Raw genomic sequence first — 14540 nt, forward strand, 5'->3', positions numbered from 1 at the left:
AGCCTCTTTTTAAATCAGCTTTGGCAACTCTGCAAGACGCTGTGTTTCTTTCCAGAAAAGCGAAATCTGATGTGCCCATCTCTGGGCGCGAAGAGAAATCATATGCTTTGCAAGCAAAGGAGGGTCCGGGAAAGACAGTGATTGGGGAGAGGGACCCGGGCTGGCTCTCCGGGGGTCAGAAGTCGGGCTCCGGGGTCTGGGTGGGGGACGAGGGGTCGCGGAGGCTAGGACGCACTGCCCAGCAGGAGGCAGGAGACGGCTTCAGTTGCCAGGAGGGCTCCGACTTGCCGGCTGAGCCTGAAAGGAGCCCGGGAGGTGCGGGCGCGCAGGTGAGGGAGGGCCATACCTGGTACTCGGGGTACTCGAACATGTAGCTCATGCTGCACTTGTTCTCCTCGAAGCCGAAGAAGACATCCCACAGCCCCAGGGTCGCCAGAAACACCATGAAGACATAGAACGCCAGGTTCCAGAGGTTGACTGAGTGGAGAAACATGGTGCAGCCAAGCGCCTCTACGCCCGCCCCGAGAAGCTCCGCAGCCCAGACAGAGCGAGGGAAAGACGCCCGTGCTAAGCCGTGCCCAGCAGAGCAGCGCGCGCCTGCGCGGAGCCTGCCAGCACCCCTTCTCCGGCCGCTCAGCGCGCCTGCGCAACTGCGCACAGCCAGCCCGCAGCACCGCCCACGGAGGCGGGGGCTGGGGGCATTTGCAGCGGGAGCTGGATTGTGCGCCTAAAAGATGGAGAAAGCGGAGTGGGCTAGGCTGGAGGGCCTAGAGAGAAACGGGAGGGGGCGAAAAGGGGAGGGGAGGCAGGGAAGTGGAAGAAAGAAGGGAGACGGTGGATGGGAGAGCGGGATCCCATAGGCAGGAGAGGGAAGGGCCGGGTGAGTACCACCGGAATTGACCAGGGTTCAGGATAACGCCCACGACTCCAGAGACTGTTAATGATCCAGAGCTGACTAGCCAAGGGAGGCATCAAAAGCTTGTCAGGTGGCTGTCACAGACACCTCTCCTGCAACAGTGTCAAACCCCATCCTGTTAAATTTTGAACCGCCTCGAGCCTCCGCAATTTTGCTTCAACTAGCTTGATCCCTGAGGAGACAAATAAACGGCTTCACCCTCCCTCTTAGACCACCGACTTGGGCCCTGTAGGTAACAACACTTGAAAGCACTGGCTCACTAAAACAAAACACACACAGTCAAAGGAAATCCTGTTCATGGTGGAAGCCTAAATCACACGAACTCTAAAAATCAATATGAAAATACCCACCAACATGGATGTCCCTAGTTGGTATCTACAGGATCAGGTGGACACTGACTTGAGGTGCTCCCCCATATCTCTGGGGATTGGTTCCACAGTGACATTAGAAGAAAATTTTGCTCAAGCACTCTCTCTCATGACAATTCATTTTGAAGAATTTTCATTTATCTTTACACAAAGGAGGGTTGTTTTTTTTTTAAATAAAGCTAATTAAACCCACTGGTAATACTTGTAACAGCTTCAAAACGCTGAGATGGTATGAGGTGTCAGTCCTTAAAGCTGACAGCAGCTGAGTAGTGTGTGTGTGTGTGTGTGTGTGTGTGTGTGTGTGTGTGTGTGTGTGTTGCTAACTTCAGAATTTTACTTAGAATGATCTTTGGCACTAGCTCAATTTTATTTTCTTAGACTAATTTTCTAGTATATATTTTGAGGAAAGCTGGCCCTGATACATGAAATCAAAGAATTTCATGACTGAAAAAGAAGCTTATTGTTTATCTTATACAAAACCCTGCTATGCACATCAAGAAGCTACGATCCAAAGGTAAATGGATAACATTTTTTTGGCCCTACACAGAAACACTTGCATATCTAGGCAAACACACCTAGCTACAAGAAATGAACTATTTGTAAAGAAAGAGAGGGATGGGAAATGGACTGGACGCTGCTTTGAGGTATGGAGGCAGGTTTGGAAGGGCCAGGACAACATGTGAGGAGAGTCTGGGTGATACTTGGAGCAGCGCCTTTAAGGCATGCCATGTGTGTTTAAGATGTGGTGTGCTCCCTGGGCTTAGGAGGCATTTGCCCTGTGCTGTGGTGATTCCCTGGCACAAACAACTTAAGGAAGGGTTTGTTTTAGTTCACAGTTCCAGCTGATAGTCCGTTGTGGCAGGGGATTTTCGGCAGCAGAACCCGAGGCCGCAGATCAGTTTGCATCTGTAGACAGGAAGCAAAGAGAGATGGAGGCCTGGGCTTAGCTCCTTCTCCTCATTTTTATCTGGTTTAGGAGTTAGGGTGAGGTTTTTTTTTTTTTTTCATTTTTAGCTCACTTAATCTAGAAAATTACTCCCAGACATGTCTAAAGATTTGTCTCCAAGGTCTTTGTAAATTCCATCCAGTTGACCAAATCAACCTTCCTCACAACTGTACCCCTTGCCAACTTGACAGTGTTACTGTTAAACAATCACCTTTCACCTTCAAGGATCACAGCCATCTCATGATGCAGATGCATTTAGTACAACTTCGCAAGTCCCCATAATCTTTGACAGCCCCAGTGCTAGTGAAAAGTGTCTTTTCCGAGACTAAGGCAATCGCTTAACTGTGAGTCCCTGTAACAACAGAAAATTCAGTACACAGTTCCAAAATATGATGGCACCAAGAGAACATTCTCATTTCAAAAGGAAGAAATACGGGAAGATGAGACCAAATCCTAGCAAAGCAAGCATAACATTCTGCAACTCCATGTAAGGCATCAAGAGCTCACTCCTGCCCCCTCCTTCTCTGCTGTCTGAAGGACACAAAGCCCCTGTTTAAATGAAATTTTTTCTTAATTTTGTATATGAATTTTTCGCCTGCATATATGTAAGTGTCATATGTATATATGTATATTATGCATGTAGGGCCCACAGATACTAGAAGACATTGGATCCCCCTGGAAGTGGAGTTCCACTGGAACAGTTTTGAACTGTCACAGAGACGCTGGGAACCAAACTCGGATCCTCTGTTAAGAGAAGCAACTGCTGTAAAGCAAGCCACCTCTCCAGCCTCACAGCTTCTCTCTTGAATTAACTCCACACCTCGCATGCACCCTCAGCAGACATCTCATAGTTCTGGCATCTCCAACATCCGGGGTCTCCACTGAAACTTGGGTTTTGCTTTCATAACTTCATATAGTAGCCTCTCAGGGACTCCAGTCCGGCCATACCGCCTAGGCTCAGTTGTTCTCTGAAATTGTGGTACAAGGACGGCCCCATGACCTCCTGAATCTCGCATCTTACTTGCCTACCCAACTAGTACCATACAGACGACACTTCTAAGCTCTACTGCCAGCTCAAGATGGAGACTTGTCTCCTTGGACCTGCTACAGCAGCCTACGCTTGCTAACCATGGGGAAACACTTCCTTAGGCAGGGACTTTCCAGAAACAAGGAACTCCTCCAGCAGCGTTCTCAGCTTACTCTGTCTGCTTTCAGATGAAATCATATTTTCAAAAGCCGGAGCCAGCCTTTGATGGGTGAGGTCTTGCCCTCGTAGCATTTTTTTCTGTTGTTCCAGTGAAGAGCAGATTATTTCTCTTGAACAACTAAACTTGCTTTTAATGTGTGCATTGACTGTTATTTAAAATTACCCAGTCTCTTTTTCCTGACAAACTATAAATTTTAAAAAAGAAAAATTCTGCCCACCTGTTGTTCTTTAATGGTAGACCTAGATAAATGTGGTGAACAAAAATAGTGCCCCAGGCTGAATGCTAGACTGACTTGAAATTTCCTCTGCTAAACACATCAGTCAATTATTTTGTTTGTTTGTTTTGCTCTGCTTTGTTGTTAGTGGTGGTGGCTTCACTGTTACTGTTTTGAGACCAGATCTCACTGGGAAGCCCTGACTTGCGAGAACTCTGTGTAGATCAGGTTAGCCTTGAACCCATAGAGCGTTATCTGCCTTTGTCTTCCAGGTGCTAGGATTGAAGGTGTGTATTACCATGCCTGACTAGTTAATTATTTTTATATGCAGCTTCACTTGTCCTTGGAACATATGCAAAATGCAGCTAGATTCTTTGCCTAAATATAACATGAATGTTTTTTTATCTTTGTTTCCAACAGAGTTCTTGTCTTCCTCTGAAGCCTCAGAAATCAGATCTCCACTATCCACATCTTTCTTGCCTATGGAATCCCTAACTCTCATCAAAAGAGGCCATTGAGCTCTTTCACACCATCAAAGAGCTTTTCTAACCCACAGTCTCAGGCTCTTACATTTTTCTCCCACGACTCCATTCCAAAAGCCTAAGAACCACATGGTCAGGTTTATGACAGTGATGACCCCACTCCTGGTACCAATTTTCTGTATTAGCCATTTGTTGCTATGACAGAATTACCCCAACAAAGGCAGCTTTTAGAAGGGAAGAGTTTATTTTGCCTCACAATCCAGAGTTCAGTCTATTATGTTTTGGAAGTCTCAGCAACAGCAGCTTGAAGCAGCTAGTCATGTCGTATTCACAGTCAGGAAGCAAAGATGCCAGCGATTGGCTCCCTTTCTTCTTTTTATTTGAGTTGTATGTTATGATGGTCTTCTCATTACAGCTGGGTCTAGAAAAATCTGTCCCAGAAATACTTAGCGATTTGACTGAAGGTAATTCTAAATCTCACCAAGTTAACAAGATTAACCATTAACTTGGGAAATTCTTTTAAGTTCTGTATAAGAATAGAATATGCTAAACTTTCAGAATTATACCAACAGGATGATATTACAGAAACAATCTGTTTTACATAAGTATAATACACACACACACACACACACACACACACACACACATATACGTATGGAATATACTATTGACCTTTGATCCCACAAAATGAGGACACTTGAGGTATGGCATGAAATATGAACCATTTAGGAAAGAATTCAAGCTCTAGATTAAAATGAGAGAAATGCATTGAGTATGCATGCTTAAGAATATCAAAGACTGAACATCTGACTTTTATTTCTCCTAGCATATTACAGGCAATATTATGATAAATAAGCCATGGGTGATCCCATACTCCCTCATCAATTTACTCAGTGTTTCTTTTTAAAAAGGATTTTTTTTAAATTTTAGATGTATGAATGCCTACATGTATTTATGTTCTTGCCTTGTACCCATAGAGGTCAGAGGAAGGGGATTGGATTCCCTAGAACCAGAGTTTGAGCTGGTATATAAGCTGACACATGGGTTCTGGGAGCCAAACCTAGGTCCTCTGTAAGAGCAGCAAGTGCTCTAACTTCTAAACTACCTCTGCAGTCCCTAGTCAGTATTGCTTAAACTCAATGGGCATGTGAAACATTTGAATCTTTTATTTAAAAGTCGTCTTTTTACACTTGAGTTATAACTAGGTTTCTTGCAACCAAGAGAACTCTGACCATAGTCCAGTCCCTAAAGAACTACTGATTAAGAAAAACAAACCTTAATATTCTTGTTTTGGATTTATTTAGTGTGTGTGGCTGGTGCCGTGGAGGTGAGGTTGGTGCAGGATCTCCTGGAACTGAAATTGTAGATGGCTGTCAGCTACCATGTGGGTGCTGAGGAAAGAACCCAGGTCCTCTGCAAGAGCAACAAGTGCTCTTGACCTCTGAGCCAACTCTCCAGCCCCCCAAATTATTAACTTTGTAATTTTCAGTCTTTTGAAGCCTTGTGTTTATAGGCTGGGATGACCCTGTGTTCTTCGTTTAGCTCACTGAGCTTCCAGTGCTGAGGTGAGCACTCCTGGCCTCGCTTGAATGATGGCTGAGAGGTAAAATCATTTAGGGGATGAGGGAAAAAGGGAATTACCTGGTAAAGAGGAGGGTCCAGACCAGCACCCACACAATCAGGCCTGAAGCAGCGGGGCCCAGACTCAAGACCACTCCCTGCACATTCTGAATTGCAGTGTCTTTACTCTCCATACAAGATTTTGTGTCCTTACAGAAACATGATGGTTTAATTATGAAAAACACTTCTAATACTTTCCCACCATCATTCTTCATCATAAAAGCAGAAAATTGATAAATCTTTGGTTGTATTATATTAGAATCTTTGGTTTTTAAAATTGCTACTTAAATTTTGACTTGAGTTTGGTAAGAACTAATTAAATATGTTTTGGCTTTGGACTAGAAGAATTTCCCACAATTTCTGTAAGGGCCCTTCTACCCTTTTATAAGACATTTATATGAAGTGGCCTTCACAACATTGGTGGTTATAAAATTAAAATATCTAACAACTCTGAAAAAACTGAAGAAACGCTGTTGTACAGTTTAAAATAACCAAGATTTAATTTTTATGTAAAAGTAAGCAAGCATATCCATCTTGTGTATGTCAATTTGCTTTTGTCTTTATAAATAACAAAATTATACATATATACACATATATAGTTTTAAAATAAATATATTGTTTATTATCAGTAAACACTTACTTTGAATACCTACTTATATTTACCTGTCTACCTGGGGTGGTGTGAAATTTTCTTGTGCATAAAGAGGTTTGGAATGAAAATAAAGTATAAGAAGCCTTATAACACAGGGTATGCACAGCATCCTCATGGTCATTACTCCCATTTTAGTAAAACCCATCATTTAGCCAGTGACCACTAATCACAAATTAAAACTCTTCTCTTTTTTTATATTTTTAAAGATTTATTCATTTATTATATATAAATACACTGTAGCTATCTTCAGATACACCAGAAGAAGGCATCGGATCTCTTTACAGATGGTTGTGAGCCACCATGTGGTTGCTGGGAATTGAACTCAGGACCTCTGGAAGAGTAGTCGGGTGCTCTTATCCGCTGAGCCATCTCTCCAGCCCCAAAACTCTTCTCTTGTCAAGCTACTTCAGATTTGTGCTTTGAGAAGAAATTGGACCAAAGTGTATTAAACTCTGGACACTGTGACATGACATTGTCATCTACAAAGTTCCCTTTCGAAAACTGTTGCTAAGTGTATGATTTTGTGTTGAGACACATTCATATATTCATGGCTATCCTCATGTGTGGCCCATGGGCCATGAGTTATTCAGTTTTATCCAGTAGATTGTGGAACCATTCAGAATTGACAATCTTATTTCAGTGTCTATCTGGACTGGACAGCATGGGATCTCCAATATAGACCAGCCAGAAGGTGTAAACTTAGTCCAAATAGAAGGGATGGAGAAGAAGGAGGGTTCTGAAAAAAAATTTTTTTTTGGTTCTTTTTTTCGGAGCTGGGGACCGAACCCAGGGCCTTGCGCTTCCTAGGTAAGTGCTCTACCACTGAGCTAAATCCCCAGCCCCCTGAAAAAATTTTTAATTGCATTTGTTTCTTTGACAGGAGGAGCAAGCATGTGACACAGGTGTATGTGGAAGTCTAAGGTCAACTTACACTAGTCGGTCCTCTCTTTTACTATGTGACTTCCTAGGGATCAAACTTAGGTTGCCAGTCTTGGTAACAAACAACTTTGTCCACTGAGCCATCTGGGCGATCTAGAAAGAAAAGATTTTGTTGCTCTGTAGTGAAGACCAGCAATACCTAGATAAATACTGAGAAATAGTTTGGTTAAATAATAAAGAAAGATTCCCAAGATATATTGTTAATAGAAGAACAAGGTATAAAACTACATATATAAAAATATTCTATGTTTGGTCATATTCCGGGTAACAAAGAAACACAGGATAACTAAAATGCTAGATGCTGGAGGCATGAGCAGAAATAATAGTTCTTACAGGCTATTTTAACTTTTTACTTTGAACCCCCCAAATACGGCAACCTGTCAAAAGCAAAATAATTTTTGAAATTTCTACACTTATTTTTTTATTATTTCCTCTGGATGATTGCTTGCCTGCATGCATGCATGTGCACCACAGGCATGCCTGGTGCCCACAGATTTCAGAAGAAGGGACAAGATCATCTGTAACTAGAGTTAGAGAAAGCTGTGAGCCACATGAATGCTAGGAACCAAATCGGGGTCCTCTGATAGACTTGCAAATACTTTCAACCATAAAGCTACCTCTCCAGCCACAAGAACAAAATAATTTAAAAGCAATTACACAAATAAAAGTTAGTTGAGACAATTAATGAAACTCCATAAAACTTATAGCTAAAGTGTATCTCTTCCCCCAAAATATATTTAACTGGAATAATTTCAGACACAGGACTATGTATCATCAGTATATGAGTGAGAAATAGGCTAAACACAAAAGGGAAAAATTAATTTCAAGGTTTATTGTACATGGTAATACACATTATTATTTGGGGGTTATTCTCTTTATAATATAGGATAAAACTAATTCAATCAACTGCTACTGAAAATTAATACTTTTAATTAATTAGAAAAGATTGATAAACAACAAAAATGCAAAGGAATTAAAAAAAGGTGATGTAGTCCATACCTGACATGTACAAAACTGACTACCAACCCAAGAATAGCACAAAAGAACATATTAAACAATTTATATTTTAAATGTGTCTGCTTTTATATAATTACCACTTTTATTTGATCCAAAATTGATATTTTTATAATAATTTTAAAAATAGCTCAATATATTTTACTTTCAGAAAAGATAACAATAACCCATGCAAAGAATATATTGAAAACATTTTTTAAGACAGGACAAAGCCGAAGAAATTTGGAGAGCTATTGACTCAGTATATCACTGTGACACCAGGGGAAAGGAATTAGAGATGACTCCATGGATAAGCCATGAAGAGCTGCAGGGTCACATATGGAAATAGGAAAACCAGAGGGAGGGTTGGTTCATGGGGAAGGTGTATCTTGTTTTGTGAGTGATTATAATTGGACATATCTAGGGGCAATGAGTCTCACAGGATCAAAGAGTCCTAGGAATCATGGCAAAGTTTCAGTGGAGCTTTTCTGTGGAAATTGAAGCTTCCCAGACCAGCTAATATAGCGAGAGTTTAGACAAAGAACATGGTAGAAGGGTGACAGAGAGGTAAGAGGAGCAGGAGAGTACTGGTTCATGAAACTGGGAAATCATAGCTAGCCATCAGTGTTGGAGACCACAAAGAATGAGGAACTGAGACACGCCACACAGATTTAGTGGTACAAAAGACAATAGTCTGGTAATCTCTCCCTGGGGAGGAATCCAAAAGATTCATCAAACCTCAGTGCTATGATATAGAAAATATTTCAAGATCTCACGATAGGTGCACACTACATTTATACTGTGAAAATACTATGCAGCTGTTGAAAGGATGTTTTTTAGTATTCAATAAAGGACAATGCTCTAAGAAACAAAATTATAAGTATAGCATGTTTTTAACTCTAAAAAAATTCATAAAAATCTTCAAAGAATATAAGAAAAGGATAACATTATTCACTTCTTGGTAGTGGCAGAAGTGGGGGATGAATATTTGTTTCAGGTTTAATTTTATTTTTCCCTACTTTGTAGAATTATGAATTTATTTAAATAAAAACCATTTTACGACTAGGAATGTGGCCTCGTTGAAGAGCACTTGCCCAGCATATTTAGGTCTCTCGGTTTGATTCTCAAGAAAAAATAAAAGCAAAAATCTCTTGATCATCATTATCAACATAACCAATTCATATTGTCAAATACATTAAAATTAATTTATATGTACTTATTGACATGTTCTCTGTAATGTATGTGTTATATTAGAAGTTTGTAAATCTTAAATGTGCTGGCACTTCCTGAAACACTCTGACATTTGAGAGGTGAATTTCCTGATTCATAGGGAAACTGGCTGGTTACTAGTGTCTTTGGTCATCGTCTTGATTTCATTTTGTTACTCTGGTCACAAAACAAAACAAAAAACCAGTTTAGGAGAGTGAGATTACTTTAATTCACAATTCTAGATCCATCTATAGCTGCTTGCATTCTAACGCTAATTGGGTCCTCCAAAACAGTTTGCATAGCAGGCTCTAACTTCTGGGAACCTGCCCCCACTTAATTCTGATTGGTAACTAAAGATTGCCAGCAGCCAATAGCTGGAGAGAAGAGAGATAGGCGGGGTTTTAGGTTTCCTGGGCTTTGGGGGAGACACCATGCTTTAAGAGTGTGCAGAACTGGGGTTGCCCGCATACCTTAGGTCTGTGTGCAGGAGAGGAGAGAAAGAGTGGCCGTGCAAGGGCAAAGAATGTGCAGGAGAGGAAATCAGAACCTCCATGTAAAGGCGACAAGAGAACGCAACCCAGAGGCTGCTAATTGAGTTAAGAGCAGCCAAGATGGAACATAGAAATTAGTAAGTAGTACCTTGGAACTGTGGGTGCGAGGTAGACGCTAACAGCATGGAGAGTGGGCAATTGCCCAGCTAATGTGCTGCTTAAGGCATATTAAGTATAAAGGCAGAGTGTCTGTGTCTTTCTTTCAGGAACATACAGGGTCTAAGATGGGGAGTAACCCTATGCCGGGATTTACTAAAATATTATTACTACATCAGTCCATCATTATGGCAAAGTCAAGTGGTAAGAACCGGTGGAGCAGCCGGTTACATCCCCAGTCAAGAGCAGCGAGAATGGGGATAGATGGATGGATCCGCAGTAAAGAGCACTGGCTGCCCTTCCAAAGGACCTGGGTATGGTGCCCAACACTCAGGGAGTGGTGCCACCTTCTCTGAGGGTAGGTCCTCCCACCGCAGTTAACCCCACGGAGAAACTCACTCAGGCAGGAAACATCAGCCAGCCTCATCTAGACTTCCTCTTGGAGACTCTCTTCCCGGGTGATTCTAGCCTGCTTTAAGTAGACAGTTCAAAGGACGGACAAGGCAGAAAGCCACAAATGCATTTGGTGCAGTATTAGCACCACAAATGCCACCCACCGTGTACCCTCCAAGTGGAGATCATTTTCATTTATGCTAAATTGAATCCTGTGGTTGTTCTTTCAAAAAGGTACTCTGGGTAAAGCATCCTAGAATATGGATGTCCGGCATTTGGGTTGAAGAGATGGCTCAGCTGAGAAAGGGCTGTCCATGCAAAGGTGAAGAACTGAGTTTGATCCTAGCACCCATCTAAGAAGGCAGACACAGATGTGCACTGATTATCTCTAGGAAGGCAGAGATAGGTGGACCCCGATCCTCATTGGCCTGCTAGAGTAGCTAATTTGGGACCTCCGGGATCCATGAGAAACCTCGTCTCAAAAAAGAGAACGGAGAACAATAGAGAAATAAATCCAACATCAGGCTTCGGCCTCATTGATCAGTCGTATACACGCACGCATGCGCGTGCCTGCGTGCACCTTTATTTTGCCTATGGTTGACAATACTGTAGTTGACAGTAGAATTCTATGTAAATGGTTCATTACCCTCAAAGCTCTGAGGATAGCTCTCTATTGTTTTTTGGCATCTGCTGCTGCTGACTGAGAAGCACCTTTGCAGTCACCTCGCAGTTTCTGTAGGGGAAAACGCCTTTTATCTCTTGTCATTTAAGAGATTTTTCTCCTTTCTTGGCATTCTATAATTTTCAGTATAATGTCTAAAGGCATGGCTCCACTTTGTTCTCCTTGGGATTTAACATGTTTTTCAAATGAACAGATTCGCCTTTCTTCCTCCTAATTCTGGAAACGTATTGACCATTATCCCTTCGAATACTCTCTTATTCAAACATTCTCATGATTCTTTAATGCTGTTAGACTTATGTTAGAGCATCTCCTTCTATCCTCCAGATCCGTAAGCCTCTTAGGTCTTCTTATTTCTCGATATCATGCTTTCAATGAGATGCTTAAATCTATCTTCCAATTTGTGCTCTTAATGGTGTTTACTATGTATTCTGTCCAGTGAAAAAGGGTTGTTTTTTTATTTTTATGTTTAGAATGCCTATTTCTTAAAACCCACATGTCGTTTCTTTTTATTGTTAATTCTGGTATTTTCATACAATATATTTTTAACATAGTCATCCCTCTTTCTCCAACTCCTCCCAGATTCACTCACCCTTCCCTACCCACTTAACCTTGTCGTCTTTTTTTAATCCACAAGTCCAATATGTACTACCCATATACTCCTGGGTGTGCGGACATCCACGGGTGCATAGTGTACCAGAGGCTGCACCCTTAAAGAAAACGGACTCTCCTTGTCCCAGAAGTTGTCAGTTGCCAAGAGCTCCCAGCTATGGTGGGGCATTGTGAACATGTCCATCCTCTTTTTTTTTCTTTTTTTTTTTAATTTGACTGGCTTGAGCTTGTGCAGTTCTTATGCATGCTATTATAACTTTTATGAATTCATATGTGCCACTGCCCTGCTGTGTCCATAAGACATTGTTTCTTTGCAGTCTTCCATCACCTATGGGCTCTTAAAATCTTCCCACACCCTCTTCTCCAATAAACCCTGAGGCTTGGAAGGAGGGGTGTGACATAGATGTCCCAGTCGGGAATGAACATTCCAAGGTCTCATGCTCTTAGCATCTTGACTTATTGTGGGGCTCCTAGTTAATCATTGTCTACTGCAGAGAGAAGTTTCTCTGAGGAAGGTTGAGAGATGCACTAATCTATGGGTGTAACAATAAGCCATTTAGCATGATGGCAATTTAGCCGAATAATAGTAGTGGGTTCTCTCCTACAGCCTATAACCTATCTAGCCACAAGTTCTGGTCCCTGCGATAGTTCCAGGTATAGGTTTCATTTTGTGGAGTGGACCTTAGATCCGATCTGAAAGTGTTTGGTTACTACTATGGCTTTTGTGTCATGGGCCAATGGGTATATCTTGCCAGGTTGATCGTTATTGTAGCTTGCAGGATTGATATCTGGGTAATACCGATGGCTACTTTTCTCCTTTGGTATTATGCGTAATACTTTTCAGCACTGTGAAAGATAACAGTGAGGATGAAGCTTCCAGGTTAGTATCAGCTAGATTTCTCCATGTTCTATGACTTGGGTATATGGTATGTTCCACAGAAGGTCTTATGCATCAAGGTCTAAAGGGTGACTAAGAGCATTTTCTGGGGTTGGGGATTTAGCTCAGTGGTAGAGCGCTTGCCTAGCAAGTGCAAGGCCCTGGGTTCGGTCCCCAGCTCCGAAAAAAAGAAAAGAAAAAAAAAGAGCATTTTCAGTAGTATATAATGTTTCAACGATCTATAGGACCTCACTGTGCGAACTCCAAAGAGTAACCCATTCCTAGTTCCATAAAGCAGAGGCTTTGTTGTCCCACTAAAGGGTAGTTCCATTTAAATTCTTTGTTATATGTGTGTATGTATGCATTTCAGGGAACTTTATAGAGTTAGGTTTCCACGTTTTCCAAAGGTTGTTAGTGTTAGTTATCTCTCCCAGGATTCCATCTTCTACCCTGCCCTCCCATCCCACACCCTGTTTAGTTTTTCCTGATCCATTATTCCATTTTACCCCGTTCTGCCATATTCTATGTTCATCACCTCTTAAAAGCACACTCAAGACCTCTTAGTGATTTCAAGGTGTCTATGTATATCCCAAGTGAAGAATATTTATCTGAAGATTCAAGCTAACATCTGCTGGGGAGAGAAAATAGGGGCCATTTGTCTTTCTAGGTGTGGGTTACCTTACTCAGCATCAGCATGATCATTTCCAGCTCCATCCATTGACCTGTGAATTTCATTTTTCCTTGACATCTGAATAATATTCCACTCTGTAACAGTAACACGTTCATTATCCACTCGTCAGTTGATGGACATTTTGGCTGCTTTATTTCGTGGCTATTGTGAATAGAGCAGCAATGAACACGCATGAGTACCTCTGTGGTGGATGCCTACAGAATGAGGAGAAATCTCTATTGGTTATACATCTGACAGAAGATCAGTCCCTAGAATAGACAAAGAACTAAAAAATTAAATATCAGGGAAATAAAAACCAGTTTTAACAAATGAGGCATATAGCTAAACAGTTTTCTAAGATGAAATATTAAGTGGCTAAGCTAAGATAAATATATATATTTAAATACATTTAAATGTTTTTCATTATTACTTATCAGGGGAACCCAAATTAAAACTACTTTGGTATTTTATCTTAGCCCAATCAGAATGGCTAAGATCAAACCCAAACCAGGCAGATGAGGATTGCTGCTGGTGGGGCAGAGGGATGGAAACACTTGTTCACTGTGGGTGGAGCACCAGGGGGAATAATTATGGAGGGCCTTCAAGAAGCTAGAAGTAGATCTACCACTGACAGGTAGTCCAGGACGGCCTTGAACTCCATCTTCATGTATCAGTCTCTCAAGCATTTCGGTTACATGAATGAGCCACCCTGCCTGAATTCATCTGCCCTTTTCTTAAAAAAAATATAATGTCTTACCTGACCTTCTGTACTTTTAAAATGTCTTCAGTTAGTTGAGACATCTTTCCAGAGCTTGGGAATAGCTCGGTTGTTAGAGTGCTTGCCTAGTGTGAATGAAACCCACAGTGCATAAGCTCTGAATGTGGTGCTTGTCTGCAACACTAGCTCTTGGAAGACAAAGGAAGTAATCCTTGGCTAAAAAGTGGGTTCTGGAACCAGCCTGTATTAGAGGCCCTGCCTGGAAGCAAGCAAACAAAACAAAAACAGTAAAAAGACACTTTCCCAAAGACTACTTTATTTCTATATTACCCAGAATTACTCACTTCTTCCATATAATTTCATATAAAATGTTTCTTGCATAACGTCAGATTTTCTT

General features: G+C 41.5%; 1 protein-coding gene across 1 annotated transcript in view; it reads right to left on the minus strand.

Annotated features, from left to right (window-relative positions):
- Positions 1-513, minus strand: part of Pgap1 (post-GPI attachment to proteins inositol deacylase 1) — a 72884-nt gene extending 72371 nt beyond the window's left edge. Inside the window, exon 1 of the mRNA NM_201990.1 lies at positions 347-513. Coding sequence (NP_973719.1) covers positions 347-493 — 147 coding nt within the window. The 5' untranslated portion in view covers positions 494-513. The remainder of the gene's footprint in view (positions 1-346) is intronic.
- Positions 514-14540: the final 14027 nt, after the last annotated feature.

Source organism: Rattus norvegicus, chromosome 9 (assembly GCF_021556685.1).
Source record: "Rattus norvegicus strain SHRSP/BbbUtx chromosome 9, alternate assembly SHRSP_T2T, whole genome shotgun sequence".
Taxonomy (NCBI): domain Eukaryota; kingdom Metazoa; phylum Chordata; class Mammalia; order Rodentia; family Muridae; genus Rattus; species Rattus norvegicus.